Source organism: Zerene cesonia, unplaced genomic scaffold (assembly GCF_012273895.1).
Source record: "Zerene cesonia ecotype Mississippi unplaced genomic scaffold, Zerene_cesonia_1.1 Zces_u004, whole genome shotgun sequence".
In the NCBI taxonomy this organism is placed as follows: domain Eukaryota; kingdom Metazoa; phylum Arthropoda; class Insecta; order Lepidoptera; family Pieridae; genus Zerene; species Zerene cesonia.
The window spans coordinates 1,398,865-1,415,502 of record NW_024045134.1 but is presented as its reverse complement, the minus strand read 5'-3'; the positions used below and the strand labels follow the sequence as shown (position 1 = coordinate 1,415,502).

The 16,638-nt window shown below is 33.6% G+C and overlaps 1 protein-coding gene across 2 annotated transcripts in view; it reads right to left on the bottom strand.

The window, feature by feature from the left end:
• LOC119838610 (formin-like protein) overlaps nucleotides 1–15,399 on the bottom strand; it is a 68,019-nt gene extending 52,620 nt beyond the window's left edge. For both annotated transcript variants that reach the window (XM_038364602.1, XM_038364604.1), the window contains exon 1: nucleotides 15,044–15,399. In XM_038364602.1, coding sequence (XP_038220530.1) covers nucleotides 15,044–15,196 — 153 coding nt within the window. In that variant the 5' untranslated portion in view covers nucleotides 15,197–15,399. The remainder of the gene's footprint in view (nucleotides 1–15,043) is intronic.
• Between the last annotated feature and the right edge of the window lie 1,239 nt (nucleotides 15,400–16,638).

The window sequence follows — 16,638 nt, the reverse complement described above, 5'->3', positions numbered from 1 at the left end:
GTAATTACGAATTTTTAGTGCCGCATATGGTTCCGGGTATCCTTATACGAAGACAATAGTTCCCATTCAACATTATTAATGGCATGCCTTAAAGGGCGCATGGATTTAACGACGGACCCGCAACTTGGCTGTGACAGACCACAGCTGATCAATTAAAAAATATATGTATTTCTTTACGAACAACCATATATAAACCGATGTCAAGGAAGATAATTAGTCTGCGACGATTAAACGTGGCGAGAAAAACTGTTTGTATCGTGCATTGTTTTCAAGCGAGTTTTTTACTAGTTGTCTGTCATAAAGATGCATAGTCATCAATATCAATGTCTTAATTAAGACGATGAATGCAACTATAAATATATTCGAATTCCACACAAATACAAAAAAAAAAACGGATTGAACAACGGTATATTTATATGATGGTTATGGCAGGTATACTTTTTATCTGGATACCACGCGACCACATCTGAAAATCATGCGCATTAAAATGCAATCGTAGTAGTGTTTCCGAAAGCGCAGAATGCCTAACCAGATACTTAAATTGAAATGTAAAACTTTTTTTTTCGATCAGGAGCCTCGGTTCCTGAAAGCATGTTTTGTGTTACGACGTCATAACAAAACACGCTTAAGTCATAATGCTGTTGTTGTATTTATTGTAAAACACATAAATAGAACTATGTGTGAACCTTAGTGCTGTGAGGTTCTTCAGGCACCAAGACCCAATTATAGCGTACAACTGGGAATTAAGAAAAAGTTAAAAAATCAACTTCTAACTATTCACATATATTTCAATTTAAACACTAATTTACTCGAGTTACTATATCATAAAATTGAAGTGAACAACGAAAACGCAACCAGATGTTCCATACACCTGAAGGTCACTTAATCTCACCGACCAAACAAGGTAACCGGTGTGCGAGTGCGCAACTTCTGTAATTGAGACAAGACAAAACTTGAAAAACAGTTTTGGAGAATTCGAAACATTCTGTTGAAACATCTTTAGTGCCACGTTAACATACCATAAATGCGAGTAGCGGATTGGCTGCCCATTTAAACACGTTTTTGATAGCTTCACACGTGTTTGTATGTTTGTAAGTTTGTATGCAACCAACTCCTATAGACTCGACTTTTACTCACTTTAAACAGACAAATTTAATTGGAAATTTGCACACTTATCAAGGATCAGTGATAAAAAAAAAATTGTTTAATGAGTTTATTGTAAATCCTCATTAGGATCGCCAGGATTAAGAAAACCCACCTCCGCCGCTTACTTATATTCTGCATAAGAGTAAATGTGACAATTTACTTAACATTATCATTTATTTTTTTTAACTATATTTATTCATTGTATTGTATATTACTTTGCAATAGAACATCAAATTCACAAATATATTAAATATCCATTAAGACTTAAGAAAATTAGTGAACAAAAAATCTTTCATATATTTGTGTCTTTAAAATAAATATATTATAATACAAAGAAATTAATATAAAACAGTTTACAAAGAGGCTTGATATTTTATAAAACAATCCTTAACAAAATTTACTAAATTCTTTATACAATTACTAAAAAAAATTAGGAAAAATTAATAAGTATTTCTATCTATAATCTCTGATAATACACTTATGATGACATAAATCTATCCGCTAAGCCAACTCAAACAAATGCTACACATACAAAAGCGTGCACCGAAGCGCAGTGAGAACATAGTCAATACAAATGCACTTCATATGGTTCCCAAAGGATGCTCACAAGGCTGGGCGGCACATGTGCCGTGACGTCATTGCCAGTCAGCTGTGCGAGACGATCGCTCCTTGTTCACTGGCTGTTAATGCGTCTTAGCGTGTAAGTAGGCACCCACTATCCAGTGTGTGATGAGACCGCCTTCTGTATGTAAAGCTAGTGTACTGTGTTATGTGTATCTCATTATAGTATTATTATATGTTATGTACATTGTTAGGATGGATTGTTGAAGCAGAACTAAATGTGAAGACTATTATAGAAGCATTTCTTCACTTTAAGTAGAATATTTCAATGAACAAGATATGAATATCAACAATATGGTCTATCACTACCTAATTTATATATAACTGTTGAATTTATGATCATTTATTAAGGATACAGATGTAAAATTTGTAACAATTTAGAGAGACACTCTTGCACATAGAACAGGCTCTGAGCTTTCATGCATTATACATAGCAACCAGAACACACCGTTCAATAAATACATTGATCAATCAAGAAACCACATAACTGAAATACTGCTATTACATAGAGAAATAAACGGCACATTAACGAGAGAACGCGCCCACACCGATAACTTTGCGACATAACCTACCTATAAACGATATTGAAAGTGTGTCAATCCGTCCTTTAATCTGTGCAGCGATAAAAATGTCAATTACACCGCTGGCGAACCGAAGACATTTGGCACTGCGGCGGAATGATGACATTTCACGGGAATCGGCACACTTGGGCATTGAGCATAAAGTCACGGGTACCCGCATCGGCGTAACGTATGTTCCGATAACATTATATAATACTAGCTGTGCCCCGCGGTTTCACCCGCGTAAGTCCGTATCCCGTAGGAATATCGGAATAAAAAGTTGCCTATATGTTATTCCAGTTAACCAGCTGTCTACGTACCAAATTTCATTGCAATTGGTTCAGTAGTTTTTAGGTGAAAGAGTAACAAACATCCATACATCCATACTTACAAACTTTCGCATTTATAATATTAATAGGACAAGCTGTGTATGGACATGGTGGTGGGAGGAAATGGATTTTCGCCGTTTTTGTTTGCAGTGTTGTGGGGTGCGTAACATCGAACGAAGTTTCCGTTTACTGTGACATGAAGAGACATACAGTGCCACTAACTCACCTCTGAAATAAAGGGCGACCACCGTCGTTTCAGTGTAACGTCACAGAATAGTAAGTACAAGTAGTAACATTTAAGCATTTGAAGCAATCAATAATGACAATTCAACATCCTTAATTCAATTTTTCGCCATTTCAATGATAAGTTAGTGGCACTATATTATATATAATTTATACGTAGAACATACGTTTTTATCACATCTACGTCTAATATAGATATATTTTAAGGTACGCAAATCCGCTATTACCAGATGTGTTAAGGATACCCAATATGGTAGATCAATGTTCTATAACCTACATTGTTTGCATCTACCCCCATAAAACCGACACCAAGTATTTGCCTTAAATTTCGCTCATTAACATCAAACACCTTAGCCATAAAGTAAAAAAAAAATGAAGTATAGAATAAAAGTAAAGTAAATGAGACTAGTATTTTCTCGTTTTTGATTTTACGCGAGTATTATACATTTAGAAATTAAAGACTTTTTAACGGATTTTAAACGCGATTTATTCAATATAATATTAACCCCTTATTTTTAAGGTTAATAATATAACGAATAAAACGTGGTTAAAATCCGTTAAAAAGTCTTTAATTTCTAAATGAGACTAATTAATACAATTCATCAGTTCACGGCTCGTTAGTCGAGAGGCTGTATTCATTTCGGATCGCGTTCAAAGCCGATGGACGGTCACGGCATGATATTTGAGGCGTGGGAAAAAACAACTTATACTGGGTAAGTATTCTATTTGTTTTATTCGTTTCTTTTTGGGATTCCGTAGGTAGTAGGTGAAACGGTACTTTTAATAAGACTTCGCTGTCCGTCTGTCACCAGGGTGTATGCCGTGAACTGTGTTAGCAATACAGTTTAAATATCAAAGATTATGTATTTCCGTTGTCGCTATAACAACAACTAATAATAAATCGAGGTTAAGCAACGGTTGGCACGGTCACAGATTGAATGGGTTTTTTAATTTTTTTTTTTTGCAGTGGGTCTTTAAGCCTTTCTGTACGGAACTCGGAACGTCGAGAGTCCCGCTCACACTTGACCGATCTATGTTTGGTTATGAGACTTTATTGGTTGTTTATGCTTTCAATTAGATAAATGTTAAATTGATACATGATGAAATAATATGTCTAGCAAGATATTACATTCATTCTAAATTGATCTGAATCTAATTCCGTAGAGATAAACATAGATAGATTAATTAATAAATAACAACGATATACTGTATTTTCTTGAAGAACATTTCAAACAATCATTTTGATGGTAAAATAAACCAAATTTCATAACATTGATAAAGTTACCCAGTAATATAGCAAAACAAAAAAACAAAAAAAGCGATTCAACCAAATCTTAGAATCAACACACGATGAATGCGGCACAACGCAATCGTTTAACAAAAATATCGTAGCAAGTTCAACGCCCCCCAAATCCCCGATAATTAAACTGAATCTCAACTTGCCGCCGCATACAAAGTTATCGCCTCGCCGCCAGAGATGCGGCGAGCATGCTCAGCTGTCACTGTATCAATTGTAATAACATTACGTATTAGTAAATAACATATATAGCCTATAGCCTTCCTCGATAAATGGGCTATCTAACACTGAAAGAATTTTTCAAATCGGACCGTTAGTTTCTGAGATTAGCGCGATCAAACAAACAAACTGTTCAGCTTTATAATATTAGAAGATAGAATAGGTTATCAATTGTACGATTTCAATTAGTATGTATATATAATATCTATACCTACGGTTACGTTTCACAGACTTTGTTTTCAACGTCGATTGTAAAGAAGTTATAATATGATAAAACTTAATCAGACTATCACATCTTATTATATAAAAATCCAGTGTCATGATGTATGTTCCCAATGAACTCTTCACCAACTCAACGGATTTTGATGAAATTTGGCATTTTATGTGTAATTTGGTCCAACTTAAGATATAGGATAGATAGATTTTTATTTCGATTTATTATCCCAATAATTTATCTTAATATTACTCAGCCACAGCAACGTGTGGTCGGGTATGCTTGTTAATATAATAAATGTGAAATTTGGTTTGTTTGAATTTTTGTCCGTCAATCACGCTGAAACTACTGAACGGATTTTGATGTTATTTGGTGTACAGACAGGGATGAGCTGACTTGGGTGATAGGACACTTTTAATGCCGACTAAATGCTCCCTCGGGATATAACAGGAATCTTGATATCCGGGCGGAGTCTGGTCGAACGTCTAGTTATAAGATAAAAATACATATACAACATTTTTCTCGATCTTTCCTCCTTTTAACTACTCCAGTTGGTACTTTAAATGGGTTAGTAAGACGACCTTGTGTGTTTCAGCGCGTCACGGTGTACGCACGAACATTGTTACACGCCGCGTTCACACCTAAGTCACTCTATATCTGTGAGAACAATGTCTAGTTCAAATTGAGTCGCTTGAGATGGATTTAAACCGCGATTTTTCCTGAGGGTTCGAAATCGCTATGTATGGTCCACCACGTCACTAGGACACTGCGTATACCAGGCTGCAGTTTCTACAGCGGCGAGCTGATAATCAAACAAATTGAAACATAAATTTATTCAATTGGACTACTTATAGAAACACTTATGAATCGACATTGCATTTTACAATACAACAGCATTGTAACTAAACTAATGAATATACACTACTAACTGCGCCCCGCGGTTTCACCCGCGTAAGTCCGTATCCAGTAGGAAATTCCTAATAAAAATTTGCCTATATGTTATTCCAGTTGTCCAGCTGTCTACGTACCAAATTTCATTGCAATCGGTTCAATAGTTTTGCGTGAAAGAGCAACAAACACACACATCCTTACAAACTTTCGCATTTATAATATTAGTAGGATACCAGTACAAATATCTTTCTAGTATTTTCGCCTTTTTTTCAAACAGAGTATGATGTTATTACTATAGTATGAGCGTAGTTCCTCTCTGTTGTATCTTCAACTAAGAGTCAACCAGGCAGTTTCTCCCAGCTTTGCCTCTAGTCCATCCCGGATAAACAAATATCGTAAGACAATCCCTATAGACGTAGCATTCGAATAAAAAAAAACTTGAAAAAATACTTTTTTGTACAACTTTTAACACCCGTCATGTACTTTTCCAGTAAATTCTACGATAAACGAATCACTAATATTTCCTTCTCAGTTGAGAAATAACCTTGTATAATCGCAACAGCCAGCAGTTGTATGGTAATGGTTGTATATCTGCACTAATCATATTGGATGGTTCGTAATATCCGGTAATATCGACTGGATCTGCTTCCATTAATCTTACGCCTGGCACCGCGTAGTGACCACGCTTTCAGTAAATTGTGGTTATATTAAAATGTATTTTTTAATTTTTTACGCACTCGCAAATTTTACAATTTTAATCCCATGGGTTTATATTACATTGTTATTCAATCGTTAAATAATGCGGGGTTCAATATTCCGAATTTCATTAATTTACAATACTTACTCTGAATAAGTAGGTGTAGACTACATATAAAATGTGATGAATATTAAATAACTTGCAATACTTTCGTTAAGTGCCAATGGACATGACGTAAATATTCATATCGTTTACACAACTACAATCAAATTAAATACAAAAATCGAAAAATAATACAGATATACTACAAAACTAATATTATAAATGCGAAAGTTTGTAAGGATGTGTGTGTGTTTGTTGCTCTTTCATGCAAAAACTACTGAACCGATTGCAATGAAATTTGGTACGTAGACAGCTGGACAACTGGAATAACATATAGGCAACTTTTTATCCCGATATTCCTACGGGATACAGACTTACGCGGGTGAAACCGCGGGGCGCAGCTAGTATATTACCAACTTTCAAATATAAACATTATATTCACTTGATTCATACACACCTTCACAGTTAGCCCACACCGCGAGCTATCTAATAAATAAAGAAGAGCCATTCTGGCACCCTTATCTATCGAGAAATTACGTATATACCGATATAAATTCGTATAAAAACTGCATATCAACAAAGCGCGTACACACTAGCGCCCAACTGCATTCCACAACACCTATGGACGGTGCGCCTAGTGGCTACTACGCATAAATATTTTATAATTACATTCCCGGATGAATCGACGCGATTGTCCGATAGTCTGTTTTGAAAATATCGCTAGAGCAATAATGGTAATATGTTACGTTGCGTTGTGATTATTTAATTTAGTTGTAAGTAATAATTAATGACATAAAGAGACAACTTCGTTACCAATTTTGTATGTATAAGTTATAAAATAAAGTTAATACATACTTTTATTGTTATTGTTTTAATTGTTTCACTCCAATTACCCGACAAAATCAGGTGATTTTATAGTGAAGTGTTTATGAAAGGACTATCGAATCAACAATAATCAATGTCCATAAAATGCAACATAAGCAAATCAATAATAAAATAATAAAATGTCTTGATACAACGTTAAAAACAAAACATATAACATTGAAGCCCATTACGCAATGCGTCAAAATACCATTCTCGCATATACACAGCGGTTATACCCACCTATTCCTACCGACCACTATATCTAACGCGTCTGCACGCTCGATGGTGCATTGCAGTGTAGATTCCCGATTCGATGTGTACAACGTATCCAATCGATTAAACTAGACTTTTCATTGAGATCGTATTAAACAATAATCGATTAACATTGTTCTGATTATCTTCATCGTTAGATTGTTAGTATAATAACTATCAAAGCAATTACATTTGAAACAGGTATTATGTTAATTAAATATGCATTTTTTCTCGCCAGTTTATGTGGAATGTAAGTAATGGATAGCGGACATTTTTCCATTACATTCTATTACATTTTTTTTTTAATATTATTAAGTTCAATTATATAAAAGAGAGTTACTTTTAAATGCAATAAAAAGGGATGAACCCTTTTTATCACTATATTGATTGATTTGTGCCACATCCGATTTAGCTATGCAGCGTGTACCTAATGTATATATTCTGCATACAGCTCCATACAGCAAAACACATAGTTTATAAATAATTATAATCACTCGTATTATAAAGGAATTGTATTAATCACATAAGGAAAATTGTAAAATATTTTCTTTAAATATGAAAGCAATTAAAAAAAAACTTAAACAAAAAATTAGTTGCAGATAGTAATTAATTACTAAAAAACATAGATTATCAATTCCCGTATGCACAGTCTATTGCTACGAAGTAAAACGTGCCACAGTCGCCTCCAAACTACATATAATTTATTACAATCCTACTATCCTACCGATATTATAAATCCGACTAATATTATAAATGCGAAAGTGTGTAAGGATGTATGTGTGTTTGTTGCTCTTTCACGCAAAAACTACTGAACCGATTACAATGAAATTTGGTACGTAGACAGCTGGACAACTGGAATAACATATAGGCAACTTTTTATCCCGATATTCCCACGGGATACGGACTTTCACGGGTGAAACCGCGGGGCGCAGCTAGTACAATATAAATGCATTACGCAAAATGCAATAAACCTTCACCAACTTTAAACCTGTCAGTCACATTGACGTTGTAGCCTCGCCGCGTCTCACCTCAAAACAACAAGATTTCGAATCGACGCGAAGACGAAAAGCGACGCGAAGACGAAGAATGTTGAATGTAAACTAAGAGGTGTTATATCAAAAGCAATCATCGTCCGTCGGGCGCGCTTGCATAATGAAACGCAATTAAGCACGCGATCCGATGCAACGTCTGCAGCGAATGCAGACGGTAAATATCGTATAATATTGTTAATGATAAAATACATACTATGGTCCTTCGAAGTCTGTTATTCAACTTACATTATAAAAACGATGTTTTTATGGATCGTTTTGTAATACTATGCTATTCTTGTATGTGAATGGTTGTAACAATTATTTATATCGAGAATATTATATTTTATTCAGATAATAAGCAAGAGCTGAAACAAATTTCGTATAAACTTAAATGAATTATTATCATGTTGCCCTTCTGAGACTCTTATATTGATCTTAAGACCTTATTAGGTATATGTAGTTTAGTCCCCAGTACTAATATGAATTTAAATTGATACGTATTTTTATATTTGGCATCACACGCGCCTGACAATATATATAACTAGCTACGCCCCGCAATTTCACCTGCGTACGTCCGTATCCCCTAGGAATATCGGGATAAAAAATTGCAAGTATGTTATACCAGTTGTTCAGCTGTCTACGTACCAAATTTCATTGCAACCGGTTCAGTAGTTTTTGCGTGAAAGAGCAATAAACACACACACACATCCTTATAAACTTTCGCATTTATAATATTAGTAGGAAGTAGGATAGTAGGATTAGTGTGATAATCATATAAATAGATTCTCAACGTCAACAAATAGCAGTAAGCAATGAATGATCATAGCATAATACTAAAGAAAATTATGCATGCAATTCGATTCATGCTAACATCGACTGCATACATGCTAGCCTTATGTACAAGGCTGTGGAGGAACTTAATTTAATGCATTTAAAATGCAGGAAGCACTTTGAGATCAATATATGAATCGAATGAATCATTTTACAGTAGCACACGATTTACCATTTTTTCTCTATTTTTACATAATTTTCTCTTATTTTGTTTAAATTTTAAGGAACCTGTGTATATATATTCAGACCACGTATAATTTATTTTTTTGTATGTACGTAGAAGCAGTGGGTCGCCTGACGCTAGGCGACAACCACCGTATGAAAGTTCACAGTAGCCTAACGCATGTGTAAAAACAATTCAGAATTTTGCATGAAAAATGGGAAGAATTGATGATAGAAACAAAGAGACCGGGAAGGAATAGGGCAGGAGCCTCCAGTAAAGACCACAGCAATGCAATTGTAATCCTTATTAACAATCTCATCTTATTAAACATACTTGCCTTATTGTAGTTTTTTTTTTCATATCATCACTCTTACATCATTAGTTCAATCGATAATAACACATGTAAGGATATAATGCATTCATAATGAAGAGACCTTTACCTTGTTTTGCTGATCGCGCAATAAATTACCTCGCAGTTTTTATATTATATTATGACGTTGTTAATTAAAATACTCGCCTTTATGTTTGTTATTGAGGATAACAATGTCATTGCTTGTTTTTAATTTATGCATTAGTTTTTCATTACACAATTACATGAGATCGAATTACAATTTCAAATATTTCATGAATGGTTTCTTCCTTCTAATGGTATACCTACATTCTATTAGGAGTCAGATCGAATATGTTTAACGTTTTATAACTACATTTTAAATTGGTGGAACAATATTAACAGTAAGTTTATGGTATGTAATTTTTTTTAAGGATCTGTAAGTACCTTTACATGCATTAATTGAAATTACCTACATATCCAGCAATGAAAGACTTAGACCTGAGATTAAGGACGTCTAAACAAACAAACACTTAACTATAATCTTAATATATATAAATCTCGTGTCACAATGTTTGTCCTCAATGGACTCCTGAACCACTTAACCGATTATAATAAAATTCGCACACCATGTGCAGTTCGATCCAACTTAAGAGATAGGATAGTTTAAATAATTTTAATTACGATAAATGACAACCCGGGCGGAGCCGGGGGGTGCAGCTAGTATTATTATAGAAGAAGTATAGATATACGCATGGTAACTTCCATCAATAATTTTCACCATGATTGTACCATCAAGTACGGTCTATTGGTAAGGACAATAGTGGCGTGCAGCCAACCATGTCAATTATTATGAGCAAAGGTTTTTCCTATACCGCAACAACGTCGCGTCGTAATTTTGGCATACAATATATCGAGAGCTTGCTTGTTACTAACTTTTACTTGCATATTAAGGCACCTTTTTTTATTTTAATGTCTGGTCTCTGCATTCAGATGACAAAGAGTCTACATTGTATAGTAAGGCATAAGTAATCAATTGTCATTAGAGATATGATAAATTTGAGAAACCCCCAAATACATATCTTTTTTTCAGCGTATTGTACTCTTCTTCAAACAAAACTAACACAAACACTTCGCATAGATTAGAATACGGTAAAGATAAACAGTTTGTGCTCAAAGAACACCACACATCATATCTGTACCATTCATACCAGCAAACGGCTTGCAAAATACGAATTAACTTGCTCTCGTTTCGTTCAACAATTCCCTTCCTGATTGCATTACGCGGAGGTGTGCGCGCACCCTTATCACCCGCAGATCAGCGCCCAACGGTAAACCGTAAGTCCCAGTGGCATGATCATGCCTCGGATTAGTCTGTCACAGGTAACTAATTGGCATCTTACTTGGACGCGAAACCAACGAGCCGAGATCTGGAGAGAAACTTGTTTTTTGTGTTCGCTACTTACTTGTATGGTTACACTTTAATGGGTGAATTTATCTTTTTGTTAAGACTTTCTATAGAAATGTTCTTCGAAACGTGGAATGGGTTACGAAATTGGATTTGCGAAGTAATTTCGATTATATTATGCTGTATATTTGTACTGAAATCCAAGTGACTTTGTTGTTAGTCATTGTTAAAAAAATTGTATGTGGGAGTCGAGCACTCTATGGCAATAATTGAGCCAGACTAGCGTGAAATAGTAGCATGCTACTGTGTTTCGTTCGAGTGGGGGAGCCGGAGATTAATATCCTTTTCCCTACCCTTCCCAGTCTTTTCCTTTATTCCTCTTGTCAATCATTTCTAAATCCCTTTCTAATTTATACTCGGGATAAGGTCTGTTCATCGTGGTAGCGCTTATCATCAGGCGACCCACCAGCCCCATTGCCGACGGTACATACATACAAGAATGTACCCAATTAAATAACATAGTAAAAGAAGTCGTTCATTAGTACACGGTAAAATCTATACAAATTAGTACATTAATAATAAAAATCGTAACTGTTAGCGTAATTCGAGTAATTGTTTATTTAACCTAAAGATTTTGCAGAAATTAAAAAAAATTTCAATTGCATTCATAATCACCCTTTTATAAGTGTTGAGATCGGGGCATATTAATAGAACCAATACACACAAGGTCAGTCCAACCGACTGTGAGTCACTAACAGGAAACATACAAATATTATAACAATGGCTAAAACTGTTTAAATAGTCACAATATGGAGTTGATTTATTACTGAACGTAATTAACTGCCATAATATATTTATATATTATTCTGTTCAATTTTAAGCAAATTATAAATGGATTTATTTTTTAAATTTTAGTACATTGAAATATTAGAAATGCTTTGAATTTTTACTTCTCAATACTTATTAATAAGTAAAGAAAATTTCTTTGTATTTATGTTTTCATATTGTTTTCGTAAATAAAAATCATATAAAAATGTGTGAGTACTCACATAATATATTATGACTAATAAGACTAAGATAGGCTACATCTTTTTTAATACCATATTTATTTACTTAGGGAATTATCAGTCAGTTATAAGGTTAAAGTTTGAACACGATATGTATTTGCCTTTACGAATTTAACCATAACTAATTAAAGTCAAGGTCTCTCTTTAACCCTATTCGCCGCGGGTCAGATGTGACGCATACCAGACCACACTACGCCAATTTGCCTATTTCAATTGATTGAGTGTCCAGCATCTCTGTGTTTCCTGTTTATAATTCCGTTGAATGATTAAGTAGCCTGTAATTTTGTATTAAGTCATACTTTAATATATACATGTATTACACACGTTATATTTAAATATAGGAAATTTTACATTACAATTTCAAATTATTATTTTTTATTAATTATATTCTTATTTGATGATATACTGAATGGTTTATTTGTTGTTGATTTCTTGTATTATTTTTGGAACAAAATAAAACCACAATGAAAAGGAACATCCTATTATCCTACCCTACTAGTCCTACTTATTCCTACTAATATTATAAATGCGAAAGTATTTAAGGATGTGTGTGTGTGTGTTTGTTGCTCTTTCACGCAAAAACTACTGAACCGATTGCAATGAAATTTGGTACGTAGACAGCTAGATCACTGGAATAACATATAGGCATCTTTTCATCCCGATATTCCTACGGGATACGGACGTACGCGGGTGAAACCGCGGGGCGCATCTAGTGTAATATATATTTTTTCATGAATCACAATAGACCATCAAACAATGTTATGAAATTAAAAAGTATTGTCATGCATAAAAATAATGAAATCTGTCTTGTCCTACACAATTTTACGAATATAATAGGGAAGTAGCATATACACATGATTTAAATGAAGTCTAATGTTGCAATACTGTCAGTGACCGACCCTAGATTATTTTATTTTAAATTAAAATGAACTAAGTGTTATTTGATAGTGTTATCAAATTACATGTGTAACACATGTTTATTGGTTACATAAAGAGCCTTTATGTTAATTAAATTTATATGTACGTAGTGTACATATTATGAGTGATCATATTTTAATGGTGACCTTATTTTAGTATATAATTGAAGTCATATTTATATTCAACATTAAGAATGTTAAAATATTTCAAATTCATATTATTGTAAGTACTTAATTCCCAATAAGACCTGATTTTTATATTTGTTAAATAAAATCTTAAATACATTAAATTATTATGATAATTTTTTTTTTTATAATACACAGTCAGCAATGGAGTTCGTGGGACGCCTGATGGTAAGCGCTACCACCGCCCATGAACATTTGGAGAGAGGCATAATGTCCAATCCAGACTTTAGGCCTCTACAAATGGATTGCTGACTTTAAATTGGGAAGGGATTAAGAATGAATTGGCGAGAGTAATAAAGGAAAAGACTGGGAAGGGGAAGGTAAAGAATATGAGGCTCCAGCTCCCCTGCTCACTGAACGAAACACAGCAAAATGCTATTTCATGCTGGTCTTCTGTGGGGGTGTGGTACTTCCCCGATGTGAGCTGGCCGAATTCCTGCCAAAGCATGTTCGACTCTCACATAAATATTTAATCCAAAAATCCTGATTATTTTCTAAACTTAAACAGAACATATATTATGTAAATAATATATAAGTTAAGAAATATGCCATAAGGTTGTATGCTTAGGTGTATGGCGTAAATAAATAAATAATTAAAACTAAGAACAATCATTTGATAGAATCAGAGTAGCCACCAGTTATTTCTAAGAACATGACACAGACATAAAGACAGGAAGTTGTATTTGAGCCCAACTGGCATTGCATTCACTATACTATTGATAACATATCACACAGGAAGACATTTTGTGATTGTAAGCTGTGTGCTAAAAGGGCCAATCGGCGGGAAGATAGTTCAGAGAACATTATTATGACGTGTAGTTGGGCTGATAGAGGTGATAAGCTACTGTAGAAGCAGTTATCACAAACATGTAGTACAGTCACTACTTTGTTTGGATATCTATCCAAAGATGATTTCTTAGAGGCATATTTATTTTTTCTTATCAACAAAAAAAAACACGCCAATTGGTTAAAAACTCATGGAGTTACAGAGTAACAAACCAATTGTATAAAATACAGTTGAATTTACCTATTTAATTTTTGGGAATGTTTGTATTTACTATGTGTATTATAAACTTTAATAGAGTATATATGATAAAAGTAATAAAAAATAAGACCTTCCTCTATTCTCCTTCAAATCTTTCTTTTAAAGATAAAATACTTAACATAAATAATTGAATGCATAATTAATGTTGATTACTTCAGATTTTTTTACTCATATTCGAAAAGTTATCATAAAAATGGTTTATTACAGTGTAAATAAGAGGGAATTTAAAAAGAAATATTCAAATAATATTGTTTCTCTAACATTTTATAACACTTGAGTGTACATATTAGCAATTTCAACTACTAATATTTAAAACATTAATTTTAACCAGGGGCATAAACGAAAAATGGCCATTAATAAACCCATACATATCCAATTGAACTAATTTCATTGACCTTCCAGGTTAGTTAGAACAGTGTGCGCATTGGTGTAATTTCGTCATTTCTCAATTAAAGTGTTTGTTTTACAAAAGACAATCATAAGTTTAGAAAGAAATACAAATTTAAATATATATTTTGTAAGCATATATGAATTTATACGAATATTCACTCAATATAAACATCCGAAACCGTCCAAATACATTCATGTTTGTAAACAAAAATGCCGGTTACTGAAATAAATCAAAAACTCACCAAAACTTTGATAAATCTATTCTCCAGTTCATCTCTATCGGGCATCGGAGGTTTGGTCCGATTTCTTGTGGACGGCTGCCGTACATGGTGGCTTTTTGTTGTTCCCACCGGTCCGTCCAACATAGTTTGTTCCCTGGACGTAATTAAACCCATTTTACACTACACTGACTAATCAAACACACATCACGATTTGATTAGGTCATTTTTATCACAGATTGCAACACAACTTCATTGAAATCTAGTCACATTACACGTCCAAAACAATCACGATTAATTGTACCGCACTGGACAAAGCAAAGGCGAGGCACATCCGCACGCGCACAAGCGTTTTTCGATAAAGAATAACACTGGCGTCTGGCGACTGTCAAAGTCAAACATAAAACAAAACAAAAACAGTCGACTTCATTTACGTAGACCAGATACAAGTATATTTGACTGCCTCACACATTATCTGTGCGCATTCATGTCAAAATATTGTATTTTTTATAAATTCCCGAATTTGTGAATATCACCTCAAAAGAAATCAATAAAACTCAGTTTATCGTAAAATTCACCATTTAAACCTGTATACATAAGCACGTTATTGAGCGGGATATCAACTATTTCCGTAGTTCTATCGTAAGCAGATGTGTTGTAGATACTTATATGTGGTAAGGAGCTTCGGTAGCAAAGAGTAGTATAATAATACTGTTTGGTAGCGTCGTTCCATGCATGGTACAAGGAAAATATCGATATTCGATAGTTGTAATTATGACATTCGCGGAACGTGTAGATTGTTCTGTTTTAATTATATTTATAGCACAAGATTTTAAAATATTTATCAAAAAAGCAGTTAAACACATAAGTTTATAGTGATAAGATTCTCATTATCACTTTAAAACGGTTATTTTATTTTAAACTTGCCGTTTCGATGTAATGTTTTTTGTGTGTTATACATGTTTCGTTTACCACAACACGTTTCTAATGATTGCAGATGAATAGAAATATATTTATATATATTTGTATATTGTTTATATAAAAAATTCCGAAACTGCTTAATCGCTTCTCATGAAATTTTGTGTGCATATCGGGTAGTTCTGAGAATTGGCGATAAACCTAAACGATAGTGTACTCCAGCATGTCACTGAAATAAAATAAACTTAAATCTGTCCATTGTCGTAGCTATAAACGAGTGGTGAATAATAATAATTCAAATACATTAGAAAGTGTTAGATTGAGATAAGCGAGATTAATTAGAAGGTGGTCGATTTATTAGTCTAATCTGGATCTAATTAATTAAGGGCTCAAATTGGTTACCGGAACTTATCAATAGGTAAGATATCTGAGGCGCTCGAGTAAATATCAAAATCCCATGTTGAGGATAGCCAATATAAATTTCAATTATTATAATTTATCACCTAGTGCTGAGATTATAATTCCTTTTATTTACGCGAAAATTCTAAGCTCAAAATTACTTATCTACCTAATTGTTTTTCATTTGTTTTTTTAATTCACTGGACGTACGCATATAAAAATAAAACAGTACTTGCTATATAATTTTATGCTTTATTTTGTGTAAATATAGAAATACAATTGTAACGAGAATTAATGTTATT